Source organism: Sinocyclocheilus grahami, unplaced genomic scaffold, assembly GCF_001515645.1.
Source record: "Sinocyclocheilus grahami isolate Dianchi unplaced genomic scaffold, SAMN03320097.WGS_v1.1 scaffold575.1, whole genome shotgun sequence".
Classification (NCBI taxonomy): Eukaryota; Metazoa; Chordata; class Actinopteri; order Cypriniformes; family Cyprinidae; genus Sinocyclocheilus; species Sinocyclocheilus grahami.
The window spans coordinates 888,870-904,527 of NW_015505754.1; the positions used below are offsets into that span (position 1 = coordinate 888,870).

The window sequence follows — 15,658 nt, forward strand, 5'->3', positions numbered from 1 at the left end:
ACTTCGCGCTGTGGATCGCTGGATCGGCTTTCACCGTGGACGAAGTGGAGTCCAGCCCGGGGTCGTCACATGTGGCTGCCGTAAGCCTCCTTCGTCAAATCTGGCGGCCGCGCCATTCTCAAGCCCGCCGCCTCTGCTCACTCAAGGCTGCGGTGTGTGACGCCGTTTTGTTGTGAAAGCAAAACTACTTTGTTTGGTCTTCCAAAAGAGGACACGACTAGAACCAACTCTAGATCTGTTGCTTTTTGCATTTCAAACCTTCTTTTTGACAAATATTTTGATAAATGCTTCCACTTACCTTTTTATAATACTGGTAAATGACACTTGGTTTAATATTATGCAACTTAAAAAAAATCCATTATTATTGTTTTATATAATCAGTTTACAATTTAGATCATATTCTTCCAAAAAGGTCACTTTTAAAGTGTTTTTGTGCCTTCATGTTCACAAACTCACACAGATGATTAGTAAAGACTGGCTTTATTGGCAAACACCAGTGTTTCGGTTTAAATAAATCTGATTTCAATGCAATGTGTTCTTCATTTACACAATTTTCCAGAGTATTTTCAAGGTGAATAAATCATATTCCCAAAGCCAAGTGCATCTCAGCTACAGTTTATATACATTAGATTGTTTTTATAAAACAAAATCTCAAAAAATTTAAAAAAAAGTTGGCTGATTGTTTTTTAGCGCACAATCGAATGTGCTAAAGATACAGATTCCCTTTGTGTTTGATTATCATCTAATCATTAGTTATACTTATTTTTCCTCATAAGTAACAGCCTGACCGGTCCTCTGCTAGAGAGTCCAGTGTGTCTCGTGTGTGTGTGTCAGGTGTATTCACACAGGTGTCCGCAGCCGGCCGGACAGTGTTTGGACTGTTTCAGCCACTCCATCACATGCTCCAGGTGTCCTCCGTGACTGCAGCCCTGACACCACACAAACAAGCCTTTGACCACGTGATGACACACCGCACACACACTCGCACACTGGTGGCACCTATGGAGGATTCAATTACATACAAAAAATACACAATCAATAAATATCTTACATTTTTTCTATGTATTTTAATTAATAATTTAATAATAATAAAAAAAAATTAATAACTGATATAATAGTAAATACATTAAGTTTATAATACATTAGAATTATTTTAAACATATGTAATATTATGTAAATTATATTCATTTGATTAATTTATAAAGTGGACAAAGTGTGTGAAATTCTCACAATTTTGAATATTTTTCCAAATTATAATATTTTTATTTATTTAATTTATAATAAATTAAATAATTAATCAATAAGTGATTTAATAGTAAATACATTTTAATAATTTCATTTAGAATACATTAGAATTATTTTTTTAATATTATAATAAGTATTTATAATTAACATTTCAAATTAAATATATTCATTTTATTTATTTATAAAATGGTCCCAAAGTGTTTAAAATTTTTCCAAATGATAATATTTTAATTTACAACAAATTTCATGAAATGAATTAATGAATTATATAATAGTATATAAATTAAAATACAGTCATAATACATTTATTATAATTTATTTAGTATATTTATTATTTATATTTAATTCAAATTTAAAATTAAATATATTAATTTAATTTAGTGGACCCAAAGTGTGTGTGTATATATATTTATATATATATAATTTATATATAAATATATATTAATATATTTATTGTAGTTGTTTATAAGGCATGTATATAAACATTTCCATAAATATTAAAAAAGAAAACAAATACACCTTTAAATGACCTTTAAACACAGTAACAGATGTATAAGCTCTAATGTTAAAGGACTGAAACTCATAGCTTGGTTGATTTTTGACTTGGCAAAGGAGAAAAACAAGATACAAGTCAGGGATTGGAGGTGGTACCTGTCACAAATCCAGCCCTTGTTGCTCATTGGTCGCTTGCAGTTGCTGCAGTTGATGTGTAAGGTGGTGGAGGCTTGATTCAGACACATGATGGCGCCGCACGTGCTCAGTTTGATCACCTCGTTGCTGACGTTCCACAGCTCAAAGCGCTGCAGGAGGTCGATGTAGGACATGTACCAGTGTTCCTGAAACACAAACGCACACAGATTAAAACATCACAAACAAAAACCCTACGCTTCCTGTCAAAGTGGGACGGTTTTTCTCACCTGCGTGAGCTCGTCGATCTCCTTGCGGATGCGGTCGCCCAGTACGATCAGCACGGACACGGCCATCTGCACGTCGCCCTGCTTGGCGTAGTAGCACAGCATCTCCTTCACGATAGGGCAGAAGAACTTGGGCGGCAGGTGAGGCGAGAAAAGCAGCTGCGAGACGGAAATGAGACTGAAGGACTCCATGGAAGTCAGGCACGTGCTCTCAGCTTCGCTTCCGCTCACGTGCGGCGACTCGGGCTTCTCCTGCACCGGCTCCGGGGCCGAGGGATGGTCCATGATCTCGTGCCGTAACGGGAACGCCTCCTGAGGGAGCAGGTACTCGGGTTCCTCTGCTGGAGAGAACAGAGTCTTTCCATTTGATTTTTTATACACATACCTGTGAGATGTGTTTGGATGTGCTGACCAACCTGCCTGGTTGTCGTGCTCCATGCTGTAGAGATCATCGTCATCCAGTTCGGCGTCTCCAAACAGATACTCCGCCTGACCCTCGCTGCCCTCCGTCTCCTCGTTCTCTGCACACACAAACACATCTTTTATCCAATGTTTTAGTTTTCTGGCAGCTAAAAATCTGGACTGACAGCTGAGGAGACGAACAGAGACACCATAATTACTACATATATACATACATTACAAATCAAAATCCATCTGTATAATAACAGTCAGCCAAGTTATTAACCTTGAGGCGTTTAAAGGGTTAGTTCACCGAAAAATTACAATTCTGTCATCATTTACAGGTCATTCCCAATCTTTATGACTTTGTTTTCTGTGGAACATAAAAGGAGATGTTTAACAGAATGTCCAAATTGCTCCAAGTTGAAAAAGCACCATAAAAGGAGTCCATGTGACTTTTGCACTATGTTCCAAGAACAGACTGAATCCATAACTTAATGTCAATCATACAGGTTTGGAACGACATGAGGCTGAATGATGAAAGGATTTTTGGTTTTGGGCGAACTATCCCTTCTTTTGCTAATTTTCTGCACAGAAACTCTGGGTGAAGTTTGATGGGCATCAGAATGGTTTTGTGAACAATGCAAAGTTTCTCAGTAAATGCAAAGATTTTGCAAGTGAAAGCAAAGTTTCTCTGGGACAGGCAGAAAAAAGTTTTTCTAAAGCAAGTGCAAGGTTTCTTAGAGAAACGCAAAGGTTTTGCAATTGAACACAACGTTTATTAGGCAAACGCAAAGGTTTTATGAGGGAAAGCAAAGTCTCTCTGGCAAATGCAAAGATTCTCTGGTAAACGCAAAGGTTTTGTGATCAAAGGCAACACTTCTTGGGGGAATGCAGACGTTTTGAGAGAGCAAGCACAAAGTTTGCTCTGTAAACACAATCTAGCTGACTGTCTCTTGGTACGTGTTGCATGTCTCTTTTACTGGTCTCTCATCAGTTTCTCACCAGGATGCAGCTGCTGTTTATGTGTCTGTCTCACCGTCATTGTTGTTGAGGTTGGTCTCCAGGCTGTGGAGGTTGTCTTGTCTGTTTTCTTTGTTTCTCTCATTGAGAGCAGCGCTCATCTCCTTCATACTAAAGCTGCAGTACAGGAAACAGGCAAACTGATGAACCGTATTAGAGGAGGGGATTCAGAAATACAAAAATCACCTGGGCTAATGTCAGTACCTGTTGACGAGCGGGAGGTTTCCTGATTTATTCAGATTGTGATTGCTTGACAAGGACGGATTAGCTGGCTCTGAAAACATGATTCGCAGCATCGTCCATGTGGTTGACTCCTGTATGACACAAAAACAAAATTAAAACCCCTGTAAAACAGGGTTTGAGAGCAAACTGCAGGTTTGTGAATTAATGAAAAGAGAATTAATTATTATTTATACTAAATATGCATTCAATTAAAAATAAATACTATTCAAGTATTTTACTAACCCTTTTTAAAAATAAAATTTGATCAAAAATAATCAAAATTAAATCAAAATGATACTTACTAAAAAAAAAAAAGATTAAATATTATTTGTTGACCTGCATGTCATGTGACATCAGAAAACACTAGAGCCGGTAAACCTAATACATATAGAAAAATTAAAATTTATCAACAGTGAAAAGTTAGATTTATTAAAAAAAATTTGAAAAAACATGGAAGAAAAAAGGATAATTTTATATTCTATCATCTTGTTTTTTTGCAAACTTTATATATATTTATTTTAATTAATTTACATATCAGAAATATTTATTTTGTAAATATATACATATATATATATTTTTTTGTTTTTTTTAAGAATATCAATAACAGAGAACCATGAACATGCAAATGTGTTGTTAAATAATTAAAATATTACCTTAAAATCTCAGCGAGGACTTCAAGAAAATATTGTTGGTCAAAGTTGTTCAGCTGACAAAAAAAAGTTAAAAATACAAAAGAGCCCCATCAAAATCCATCCATACCTGCGGTCTGTTCAGTCTCTTGGCGACTTGAGCGTTGTGCTCACAGAGTTCGGTGAAGGGTTTCCCGCTCAGCAGGTAACTCTGTGCGGTGTTAATGAACCAGTCCATCCCGACGATGCTGCCCGCTTCACTCTCAAACACACTGAGCGCGCTCGACACCTGCGCAAACTGCTCCGTCACATCAGGCTTCTTAAAGAAGAAGATGGGGTACCGCCGATCGCCGCCCGGGTAGGTTTTACGCCCCACGTCCCCTACAGAAGGGGGAGCTATGAAGAAGACAATGTTCTGATAAGAAATCAATAAACATTTTGTCCTCCTGTTGTGTTCGGGTCCATTTGACCCACACTCGATTTTAAACTACTTGAAATACTGGTTAAAATAATAATTTCTTCTAGAAATGTGGTAAATATTTCTCATTTAGGGTCATGAATGTGTTTTGGAAAGGCTGTAGAAAAACTGACTTTGGTGTTGCGGGTCATATTGAGTCCATGCAATTTGCCAAAAGTCAACACTTTGAAAAACACTAAAGAGAGGTAAAATACAGAAAACCTTTATTGTAGCTTGCCAAACAGTAAAATATGAAATAAATGAGAAATTTAAGAGTCAAAGTTTACTTGAAATTGAGACTCGTCTTCTGAATCATGCAGGCAGAATTTATTGTGTCTTCATTTACTTACAAAATCTGGTTGTTAGTTTTTTGGAGCTCAATTACTAGTCTGTTGGAGCACTGAAAGAAGTGTGAAAACCCATTTTACCCTTACAAGGCTTTGAGAAAATGACATAAAAGGCAGAGGAAGTACAAAAAGCAATAAATACTACTTACACAAAGTGCAAATAATGTTAGATACTATTTATACTTCCCTGTAGTTATTTGCACTGAGGTGGAAAATAGTCATTATAATTAGTTATAAATATTTAGTATCTGTGCAGGTAATTCTGAACATAAAAATATGAGGGTCAAATTGATAATAAAAATAACAACACCATAAAAATAGTTTAATTTTCTCACATATTTGATCTCTTTTAGTCTCTTAACAAGCTAGAGATTTTAGTGTTTTTGTGCAGTTTTTCATGGAGTCATTTTTTGTCAAATTGCATGGACACAACACAAAAAGTGTACCCAGTTTTTCCAACAGAACAGAAGGGTTAACTGCAATTCACCCGAGTCACTCACCGCTCATCAGACTCTCTTTAGCAGCAAACGCCAGGTCTCCGAACAGCCCAAAGCAGAGTCCCTCAGGATTGGCGCGGTCGACGGGTCTGCTGGCGTCTTTAAACATGTGCTGGTACAGCGTACTGTCCTTGGACCCCGACAGCAGGTAGTAGGGGTCGTGCTGGTGCCGCCACACGATTCCTGTGGTCACGTCTTTGTGCTCCTCGAAGGTCGCGAAGGGGATGAATGGCCGGCGGACGTCCCACACGTAGATGTTGTGGTCCACCATCATGGAGCAGGTGGCCAGGTGGTATCTGCGTTCCGGACGCCACTTCACCCTGGCCACCGACGCTATGGTCTGAACGCAGTAGATCTCCTTCACGCGGTTAGTCGACATGTCCCAGACTTTCACCATCTTGTCACGTCCGCCTGTGGCGAGCCAACCCCTACAAGACAGAGAAACACGTTATATATACAAAACAGCCAGAGAGATTGAGCTTAAAATCCAGGAGGAGGAAAAATGTGTAAACTAAATTTAACTAAAATTAGGCAAAAAAAAGTATTTTGAGTATTTATTAAGTAAAAGTTTTCTTTTTGAAAAAATTATTTAGCACTTGACTATTATTATTACTTCCTTCTTTATTTCATAATTTTCACTTTTTAAAGTTTCTTTAGTCATTATTTAGAATTTTACAATTGTTATTATTATTTCAATCTCATTTGATCTTCTTTTTTAAACTTTTTATGTTTCATAAGTCATTTGTTAGAATGTTCTCAATAATTATTAATACTATTTTTTTTTTTAAATGTTTACTTTAAGTGTAAGTTTAGAATTTACTATAACAACAATAAATTTAAATTATTATTACTATTATTATAGCAAATTTTTTACCTTTTAAAAATGTTAACTTTTATTACGTTTTGAAAGTCACTATTTAGAATTGTATTATTATTTCCTTTTCATTTGATCATCTTTTTTTACATTTTCACTTTTCACTTTTTTCTTAAGTCATTATTTAGAATTTTACTATAATAAAAATAATAGTATACTAATTATTATTATATTTTGAGCTCATATTATTATATTTCTCATTTTATTTTTATTTTTTTTAAATTTGTCATTATTTAAAATGTTATTATTATTATAATTTTAATTATTATTATTATTATTTCCTTATCATTTTATCTTTCTATTTCCATTTTATTAATAATTTTTTTGTATTTTTAATGTGCTGACCTGTGAAGCACTTGTACATGTGAAAAATTTTATACAACAGTATTATTATGAATAGTTTAGTTGAGTGTACACACACACACACACACCTGTCCTCAGGGTGCCAGTCACAGCAGAAGACGGGTCCGGTGTGCGCGGTGAACATTCTCTCGTATCGGTCGGGTCTGCGAATGTCCCACAGCTGCACGTTTCCATTCTCGAACGAGGCCGCAAACGTGAAATACTCCTTAATACTGAACTGCACATCTCTCACGCTCTCAGACTGACCTGCAAAAACACTGCTGTTCACATTGTGTATTTCCATAACATCTGATTGAGTGTCTAAAAAGCTCCAGATGTGTTTCTCAAATTAAAGTGAATTGAAAATAGGTGCTCGGATGTTGTTCTGTGGCTTTTTGTGTATGTAAACGATGTCGTGGTAAAGTCAGAGATGTTCATCTGCACATCTGTACGTACCAGAAAAGGTGCTGACGCTCTCCTTCTTGCGCAGGTCAAAACACTTCATGAATCCGTCCTGAGAGCCAGACAGCAGCATATTGACCTCAGTGGGGTGAAAACAGACTTTATTGACCGTGCGCTTGTGTTCGGTGAACAGCTGCTCTTGTTTGTTACGGCAGGGCCGCGCCAGATTCCACGTCACCACGGCTCCGTTAGTGGCGGCGGTGGCCAGCAGGTTCTCCTCCATCTGATGCCACATGACGTCCGCACAGCTGAAGTTCAGCGAGGGTTTGCGGCCCACGCGCAGGTTCAGCCGCTCCACAAAACCATCTTCCTCCAGACCGTATATCTTGAAAATATTTCGCCCGGCAACCACCACCTGAAACATAACGTGATCAATCACAAGTTAACTGTATCTATTGACAGACTGAATATTAATATACATATTAACAATCATATATTATTTATTTATGATTTAACGCCATGTCAGCAGCAGTGGCTATATTCAACACATTTCAATTTCACAATTCAATCGTATACATCATTTCAAAACAATTATATAACAATTTTGTTTGAAAATTATATATATATATATATATATATATATATATATATAAATAAATGTACAAATATACAAAAACATACATATAATAAAAAAATTAAAACAAGAACAAAAGTAATTATATAGAACAATTATATAGAGTCTTTCAGCTTAATGCATGACAAAAAAATGTAAATTGTCCCAGGAGAATTCTTTTTTAAAATGTCCATTAATATATTTTCTGAATAAAAAAAGTTGCCTAGTATTATTTAATATTGGACATTCAATTAAAATGTTTAATACTCAAAAGATTCTAACACCTTTCACAGACAGGTTTTATTAACAATCATATAATTACAAATATAAATGACTAAATTATATAAATGTAAATATTGATATAAATATAAATAATAATAAATACATGTAATTATATTGATATAAATATATAAATAAATGTAAAAAAAATTTTGTACAGTAAACAATCACAAATTAACTGCATCTAATAACATGACCCAAAACTGGTATTTTGAATGTGAATATTTATTACTGACAAATAATTATTTAATGAATTATTGATATTAATCATTGACGGATTGAATATTAACTTACAAATGAATAATCATATAAATAATTAAAATATATAAACATAAAATAATAAAAAATATATAATAAATTATAATAATAATAAATAAATGTAATAATAAACTATACAAATTTAAATATTTCACCCAGCAAACACCACCAGAAACAAGTTGTGGTCAATCACATATTAACTGTAGCTAAAAACAGTATTTTAAATATGAATATTTATTATTTAGAATGAATTTGTAATTATTATTTATTGATATTAGGCATCGACAGACCGAATATTGATTTACATATTAATAATAACATAAATTACCAAAATATATACATTTTAAATAATAAGAAGTTAATTTATTCACAGATTAAATGATTATTAAACTATATAAAAAAATATATATATTATATTTTTGCCTAGTGAACCATAACAGAAAAAATAGCTTTGAGTAGAAAAATCAAATTGGGCACTTTGGCTTGCGTTGTGAATATAATTTTCATCTTATTTTCACCTGCGTAGCATCCCGACACACACTGATGGCGTTGGCAGGTGCATCCAGGTGACAAAACATGGTACGGCCACCGATGGTGCTGACCCTGCTCATCTTCTCCATCTCAAACTGCAAAATCAAGAGAAAGATGAGAGAGATGCTGCTGCGGTTCCTTCTCTGGCCAGCAGGTGGAGGACAGATTCACGGTGGCGATGTTATGAGCATTAACATCACAAACAATAAATGTAAAAACATAAGAATAAAGCCAGATGTTCAGACTTACGCTTTGTGTCCAAAGCCTGTTCTGTTGAGAAAAAAAACAACCCTTGCTTATTCACAGACTCTACACCAATATTTCCCTAAAGGGAAAAGAGTGCAGAAACAGCAAACACATTCCATTAATGAGCTGACAATTTCACAATCACATCAAATATGAATAATCATATGAGTCACTATAGATTGTATTCGAATGAGTAAATCACTGGATGTTTTTCCAAATTGTTTAGTTGTGGTAAATGGACAAACATCTAAGGGAATATTAATGCTTTTGCAACACAGCTGGTCTTTGTTTTTTCATCTCACCGTCTGTGTTTCTCGTTCACATCTTCATATGAAATTACACACCGACCTGCAAAACAGAAACAAGACAGCAGAGAAGCCATATCAATAATACAACAGAGAACATATGACAAGTGAAATAAAAGTGATATATAGAGTATATTATTATCTATAGATAGACAGACAATATAGACACAATAGATACTGTTGCTATTATTATATTTATTATTCAGTGGTGTAAAGTATTTGAGTAAACGTCATTAATTACTGTACTTGAGTATCGTTTTGGATTCTCTGTTTTACCGAGTATCAAAGATATGAGCAGACATATTACTCTCTACAGAATCTGTACTCTTTACTCCACTGCATTTGTAATGAGTGTTTACATTTTGCATGGCACCTAGCTTTTTCCGCCGCAGTTTATTTCTGCTACAAAAGAAGTGATATCGCATCTACAGGACACCGAAGGTACTAGATCTGGTGTGTTTTGCCCTTCCCACACAGGCTTGTCAGCAAGGCTGATTTACGTGAACGCGAGCTCCTCCGCGACGGCAATGAGGCTGAAACAAGGTCATCCAGTGCAAGAATGCATGGACTTTGAATTTTACTCAACATTATTTTTTCACTATTCTCCTGTATTTGTATAGTTATTATTGTAAAAGTTCAATAAACATAAAGCAACAAAAACTAAAAAAATTACTTAATTTTATTGATCCGTTATAATGAAGAGACCTTTTTGAAGGATTTCTTTTGAGGTTTTATTTTGGTTTTAGAAAAGAAATATATGATTGCTCTCCTCGTGTCTCTTTGACTAGTGCATCTTTGAGCCTATATTTAGCGCAAGTTAAATACTTCAGTACTGATCAGATCAGATACTCTTTACTCAAGTCGTTTGGTAATTTGGTAAGTTTGGAAACGCTTGTTTTGTTTACTGTGTGGAGACGTGCTGAAATGGCGTTTGGTCTCGTACTGTATCGCGTACCTTGTCAGTGTCGTGCGCTTTGCTTGGCCATTTGTTGTGATAAACAGGAAAGTGTGTCCAGCTCAATTCAATTGGAGTTTTGTTAAATTAATCAAAAAGAAGCTTAGTTTACCGCGGAAGCGGTCGTGTGCAGACCGAAGAGTGTAAAGACCATCGACTCCACCGGGCGGGACATAAGTATCGCTTTTTATCTCTCCTCTTCCCACTTCTGTTTCAGCTTTTTTATAATCTATTTCTTACTATGTGTCAGTAAGTTGTTATTTTAGCATGTGTGTTTGCCTCAGTGTTATTTTTTTAGGATTACTGATGAACTAATGTATGTTGATTTGTATTAGTTATCGGTTTTAGTTTTAGTTACAGTTGTAGTAATGTTGTCATTTTATTATTTTTGCCTACTTATCACAATTAGCAGTTAACATGCAATTAACACGACACAACCTTAAACAGAGCTTTTCTAGCATTGCCCTGTATTTGATGTGGACCACTACTGAAATACTCAGATGAACAGTTACAGATGGAAAAGAAAAAAGAGATTTGCATTCTCACAAGCACACACCTAAAATGTCTTTTATTGTAGTTGCATCAGAATAGAATTGTAGATGTAGTAAATCTTAATGACAGTCTCTGTCTCCTGTCAGGTTTCAGGAGGAGCTGCCGGCAGCGGTCTCAGTTCCCTCACACACGCTGAGCTCGTCAGCAGCATGGAGTGGAAACTGACTGTAAGCGCATCAGAAATAGATAATTAACAAGAAACATGATGCCGGAACGAGGCGAGTGGCTCATTGTCATTTAATATTTTTAAACCGTGATTCCCCAAGCTTTTAGTGGTTTAATATATGGGGTAAGAAAAAAAGAAACTGATACTTTTATTCAGCAAGGATGCATTAAAGACATTTAAAATGATACAAAAGGTTTCTATTTCAAATAAACGCTGTTCTTTTGAACGTTCTATTCTTAAAAAAAATCTGGACAAAAAATCTAAAAAAAAAACATTAAGCAGCACAACATTAAACAGTTTTCAACGCTGATGTAAACAAAGTACATATAAATCAAATTTAATGATTAATTTTAATTACCATCAATTTATACTGCTGCTACTGCATGGGCAATTTGTAAAAAATAATAATAATTCAAAAATACATTTAATTATAAAAAATATATTTTCTTTAATTTATAAGAAACAAAAATTGTCATACTTTGTACCAAAACTGACTCACACACACACACACACACACGTGTCTCCTCACAGTATGGTCTTTATTTCATACAGCTGAGAAATGAAAGCAAACACAAAACAATACAAAATAAAACTACAAAAACAAAATTGCCTCGGGTCCCAATATTTCAGAAGTACAGTACCTATATCATGAAATGATAAAGAATTTGATAGAAACGATCATTATTTACATCTCTTTTTTTATCATCATCTGATCCAGAGAAAACTATTAGCCTTATAGTATATTTTCAGTTTTAACCTTTTTTTTTTATTTTTTTTGGTAAACAATCTTTTACTGCAACGAGTCGTCGTCTCTCGTCTTTTGGCACCATTTTGAAATCTGTAAATGGACTAGGATTGGATTCTCAGTAGAACTAGGGTTGTGGCGGCGACAGAGGATCTCACTCAACGCAGTGATGAGCTCAAAGCAACACTCTTGCGACCTACACCTACAACATCATGGAGAAAATAAACACACGATCTGTGCTGATTGGTAGCTACTGATGTTAAGCATGAGATTCGAGAGCAGCTATTGGCTGGGATGTAAAGTGGGCGGGATTAAGGGAGAGGTCCTTGGTAAATAGGTTTGTTCCCAGTTTTAAGAGGATTGATTGAGTGCACTTCTTCACCCAGGGTTTGTTTGGAGTGGCATACTACCATACTAGTTTTGCAGTATGCATACTGGCACATTATGCAAACGTTTAGTATAAATGGCATATGTGGATGACTTATCGGTAATATTTGCCAAAATATGCAGCATGCAACAGAGCACACTGTAAAAAAAACTAATAAAAATGACAAAAACTATAAATAACAAAAAAAATTATAATTAGAACTTAAAATTAAAACTGAAAATATAAAAAAAAAGCTATTTCAAAATATTAATAAATACTATAATAATATATAAATAATACTAAAATAAAAGTTCTGAAAATAAATTAACCACATGATCAACTCTTAACTTAATCTTATTATTTGATCAGAATGCTAAAAGACTTCATTTTACTTCGCATTTAATTTTTCTCAAAATTGGATTAAAATTGAATAAACAATTTCAAATATGATAAATTGATCCCATTCGCTGAATTAATCAATGATGTCACATGATCATCTTGTATACTACTGTTAGAAATGTTTAGTTTCAAAATGCATACTGTTTCACATAATATTTTTGAAAAATAGTAGGCAGTATACGGTATAAACAGCAAAGTATGCGGGACGCTTGCTAGTATTCCACTCCGAACACAATCCAACAGTTTTAGACCGAGGTTGAGTGTTTCTCACACTCACGTACCGCTTAAATACACACACAGACTACAGTGTGTGTGCTTATAACAGTCTGATAACCAACAACGGTCATAGAGCACATTAAAGCATGTTTAACACACACACACACACACACACACACACACACTTCCAGCATCATTTGATGAGTGTTAAAAAAAAAAAGGATCCATCATTCACTGCTCTCTCTCAATTTTCCTTCATTTTATCAGCTATTTGTCCCGTCTTTCTCACCTCATTTTCTTCTATCACATATCCCAATACAGCTTTTAGCTTTTTTTTTTAAATAACATTTCCCTCTCTCTTTCTCACTGTTTATATGCGTGTCTGATAAATATTCATCAGCGTTTCATTTTTTCACCTGTCTAAAAGTGCCAGCCAGCTGGATATTACAGGAACTCTATAAATTCCACTTTTTTGGATGCTGGATCAGAACATTTAAAGTCAACGTGAAGCCAAAATTGACATTATTTACTTTATTACTACTGAAATGTCTTCACCAAGCCTTTGTTTTTTGCCAACTCTCCTCAAATATCCTTTTTACCTGTAAAATGTGTCACACCGTGGCAGTAAAACAGGTTGCGAGTGCAGTTTCATGCTGACTTTAAAATATTCAGATAGCTCACATGTTCCTGGAAAGCATTAATGTGTTGTGTTACATAAGCGTGACCTTTGGCCACAGCTGAATTTATTAATTAAACATATTGTATTGTTAATATTCTTTGCTTTGCTTCCAGCACTTTCTGTTTCTGTGGGTCTAAATGCATTCAATTGTGAGTTTTGGATCATCATCATCATCATCATCACATCCCTCAGTTTAAGACAATCTTTACAGACGCCACAATCCAACACCGATAGCCACTCTGAATAAATATAAATATAGGACTATGGCATAAAAATCCACAACATTAAACACACACGGTCAAGCTTTTCGAAAATGAAAAGAAATCATCTCAGAACAGCAATCTTATACACATCTTTCCTTTAGCAATTTAATTAATTCCCTTTAATTATCTTTTAGCAGCTTAGCGAATGATAACTTGGCACTACTGAATTTTGTAATTATTTGCTTGGTCTTAAGAGTTAAGGGTCATAAAATACTAAATTTTCTCATCTTTTGCAGTCTTTTTGAGTTGTATTTTTTCATTTATCAAGTAAATCTTCATCTAAACCCAGTCATAATCATCATTATCATTAAGACGACCTTCACTGAAAATGTTTGCAGACACGACTGGAGATACAAAACATTCGGTATCGGTGGTCTTGACACTTGTTTCTATGTTGAAAGCATCTTTAATCACGTTATGGCAGTTACCATAACAACTGCAATCTGCACAGCAATACTGAAGTAATCATTAGTGTTTGGCACAGAAATATTGACTCTCTCACTGGCTTGTGTTTGTGTTCATTGGAAATATTTTCAAAGGTCAAGATGAAGGGTCAGATATGGAAGCCCGTTTCCGCCACTGAATAAAAAATAAAAAAGGTAATTGCGACTTTTTTTCTCATAATTGCGTGATATAAACTCGCAATTGCGAGAAAAAAAGTCAAAATTGCGAGAAAAAAAGTCAGAATTGCAGATATAAACTCGCAATTGCGAGATAAAAAGTCGCAATAACCTTTTTAAAAAATTTGTATTCATTGGCGGAAATGGGCTTCCATAGTCAGACATTCACTCTGTTCCATACCAAGTGAGCTCTAGTGTTGTTTACTAGCAGAGTTGGCGTTACTGTACTCTAATTACTTTTCCTGATAACGCAGTAATGTAATGCATTACATTTTGAATTTATGTAATTTGATTACAGTTACTAATGTCAATAAAATGATGTTACTTAAGTTACAAATGCAGTGTTAAGAAAAAATATGAAGTAAGATGCATTTTAAATTAAAAATTGTATAAATCACCGGAGAATGCAAGCTTAAATGTACAACATTTAGATGCAATGAAAGGTTGCTTATCATATTTCAAAATGTTGCACTCAATTTCATATATTTTAGTCTGGCATTACAGTTTGGGAAAAGTACAACTAGTAAAATTAAATTAAAACTATTCAGCAAGAATGCATTAGATTGATGAAAAATAACAGTAAAACATTTAAAAAGTTGAATAAATGCTGGGGCTTTTTTTAACTTTCTATTCATCAAAAAATCTTGAAAAAAATGTATCATGGTTTCCACAGAAATATTACGCAGCAAAAACTGTGTTCAACATTGATAATAATCAGAAACGTTTCTTTTCTGAATGATTTCTGAAGATCATGTGACACTGAAGACTGGAGTAATGATGCTGAAAATTCAGCTTTGATCACAAGAATAAATTACATTTTACAATAGATTCAAATAGAAAATAGTTGTTTTAAATTGTAATAATATTTCATATTTTTACTGTATTTTTATCAAATAAATGCAACCTTGGTAAGAATAAGAGACTTCTTTCAATAACATTATAAAAAAAATCTTACCAACCCAAAACTTTTGAGCGGTGGTATATATAATTTATAAAAAAAATCTTACCAACCCAAAACTTTTGAGCGGTGGTATATATAATTTATAAAAAAAATTTGGATTTTTGGAGCTTGTTGCAATACATTCTGGGATTCCTTTTTGAAAATTCTGTGTT

General features: G+C 34.4%; 1 protein-coding gene across 4 annotated transcripts; it reads right to left on the minus strand.

Annotated features, from left to right (window-relative positions):
• Positions 1-480: 480 nt before the first annotated feature.
• Positions 481-14,668, minus strand: LOC107556677 (WD repeat-containing protein 24). 4 transcript variants are annotated; one of them, XM_016239845.1, is made up of 14 exons: positions 14,658-14,668; positions 9,581-9,626; positions 9,282-9,297; positions 9,020-9,127; positions 7,406-7,766; positions 7,039-7,216; positions 5,737-6,161; positions 4,563-4,828; positions 3,786-3,895; positions 3,598-3,698; positions 2,576-2,680; positions 2,163-2,500; positions 1,897-2,081; positions 481-999 (listed from the first exon to the last, which is right to left on the minus strand). In XM_016239845.1, exons 4-14 carry the CDS (start codon positions 9,119-9,121, stop codon positions 831-833), a joined length of 2,340 nt encoding a protein of 779 aa, XP_016095331.1. In that variant the 5' UTR covers positions 9,122-9,127; positions 9,282-9,297; positions 9,581-9,626; positions 14,658-14,668; the 3' UTR covers positions 481-830. The 4 variants fall into 4 exon arrangements, with proteins under 4 accessions (XP_016095331.1, XP_016095332.1, XP_016095329.1 ...); XM_016239846.1 differs by having other exon boundaries at positions 2,163-2,497; positions 9,282-9,302; XM_016239843.1 differs by having other exon boundaries at positions 9,282-9,302.
• Positions 14,669-15,658: the final 990 nt, after the last annotated feature.

Bases quoted from the DNA above. Each gene is read 5' to 3' on its own strand.
- LOC107556677 (XM_016239845.1), bottom strand. From the start codon at position 9,121: ATGGAGAAGATGAGCAGGGTCAGCACCATCGGTGGCCGTACCATGTTT. The intron at 3,699-3,785 runs GTACTGACATTA...CCTGTACTGCAG, and splicing joins AACCTCCCGCTCGTCAACAG to CTTTAGTATGAAGGAGATGA. The intron at 2,681-3,597 runs GTGAGACAGACA...TTGTGTGTGCAG, and splicing joins CAACCTCAACAACAATGACG to AGAACGAGGAGACGGAGGGC.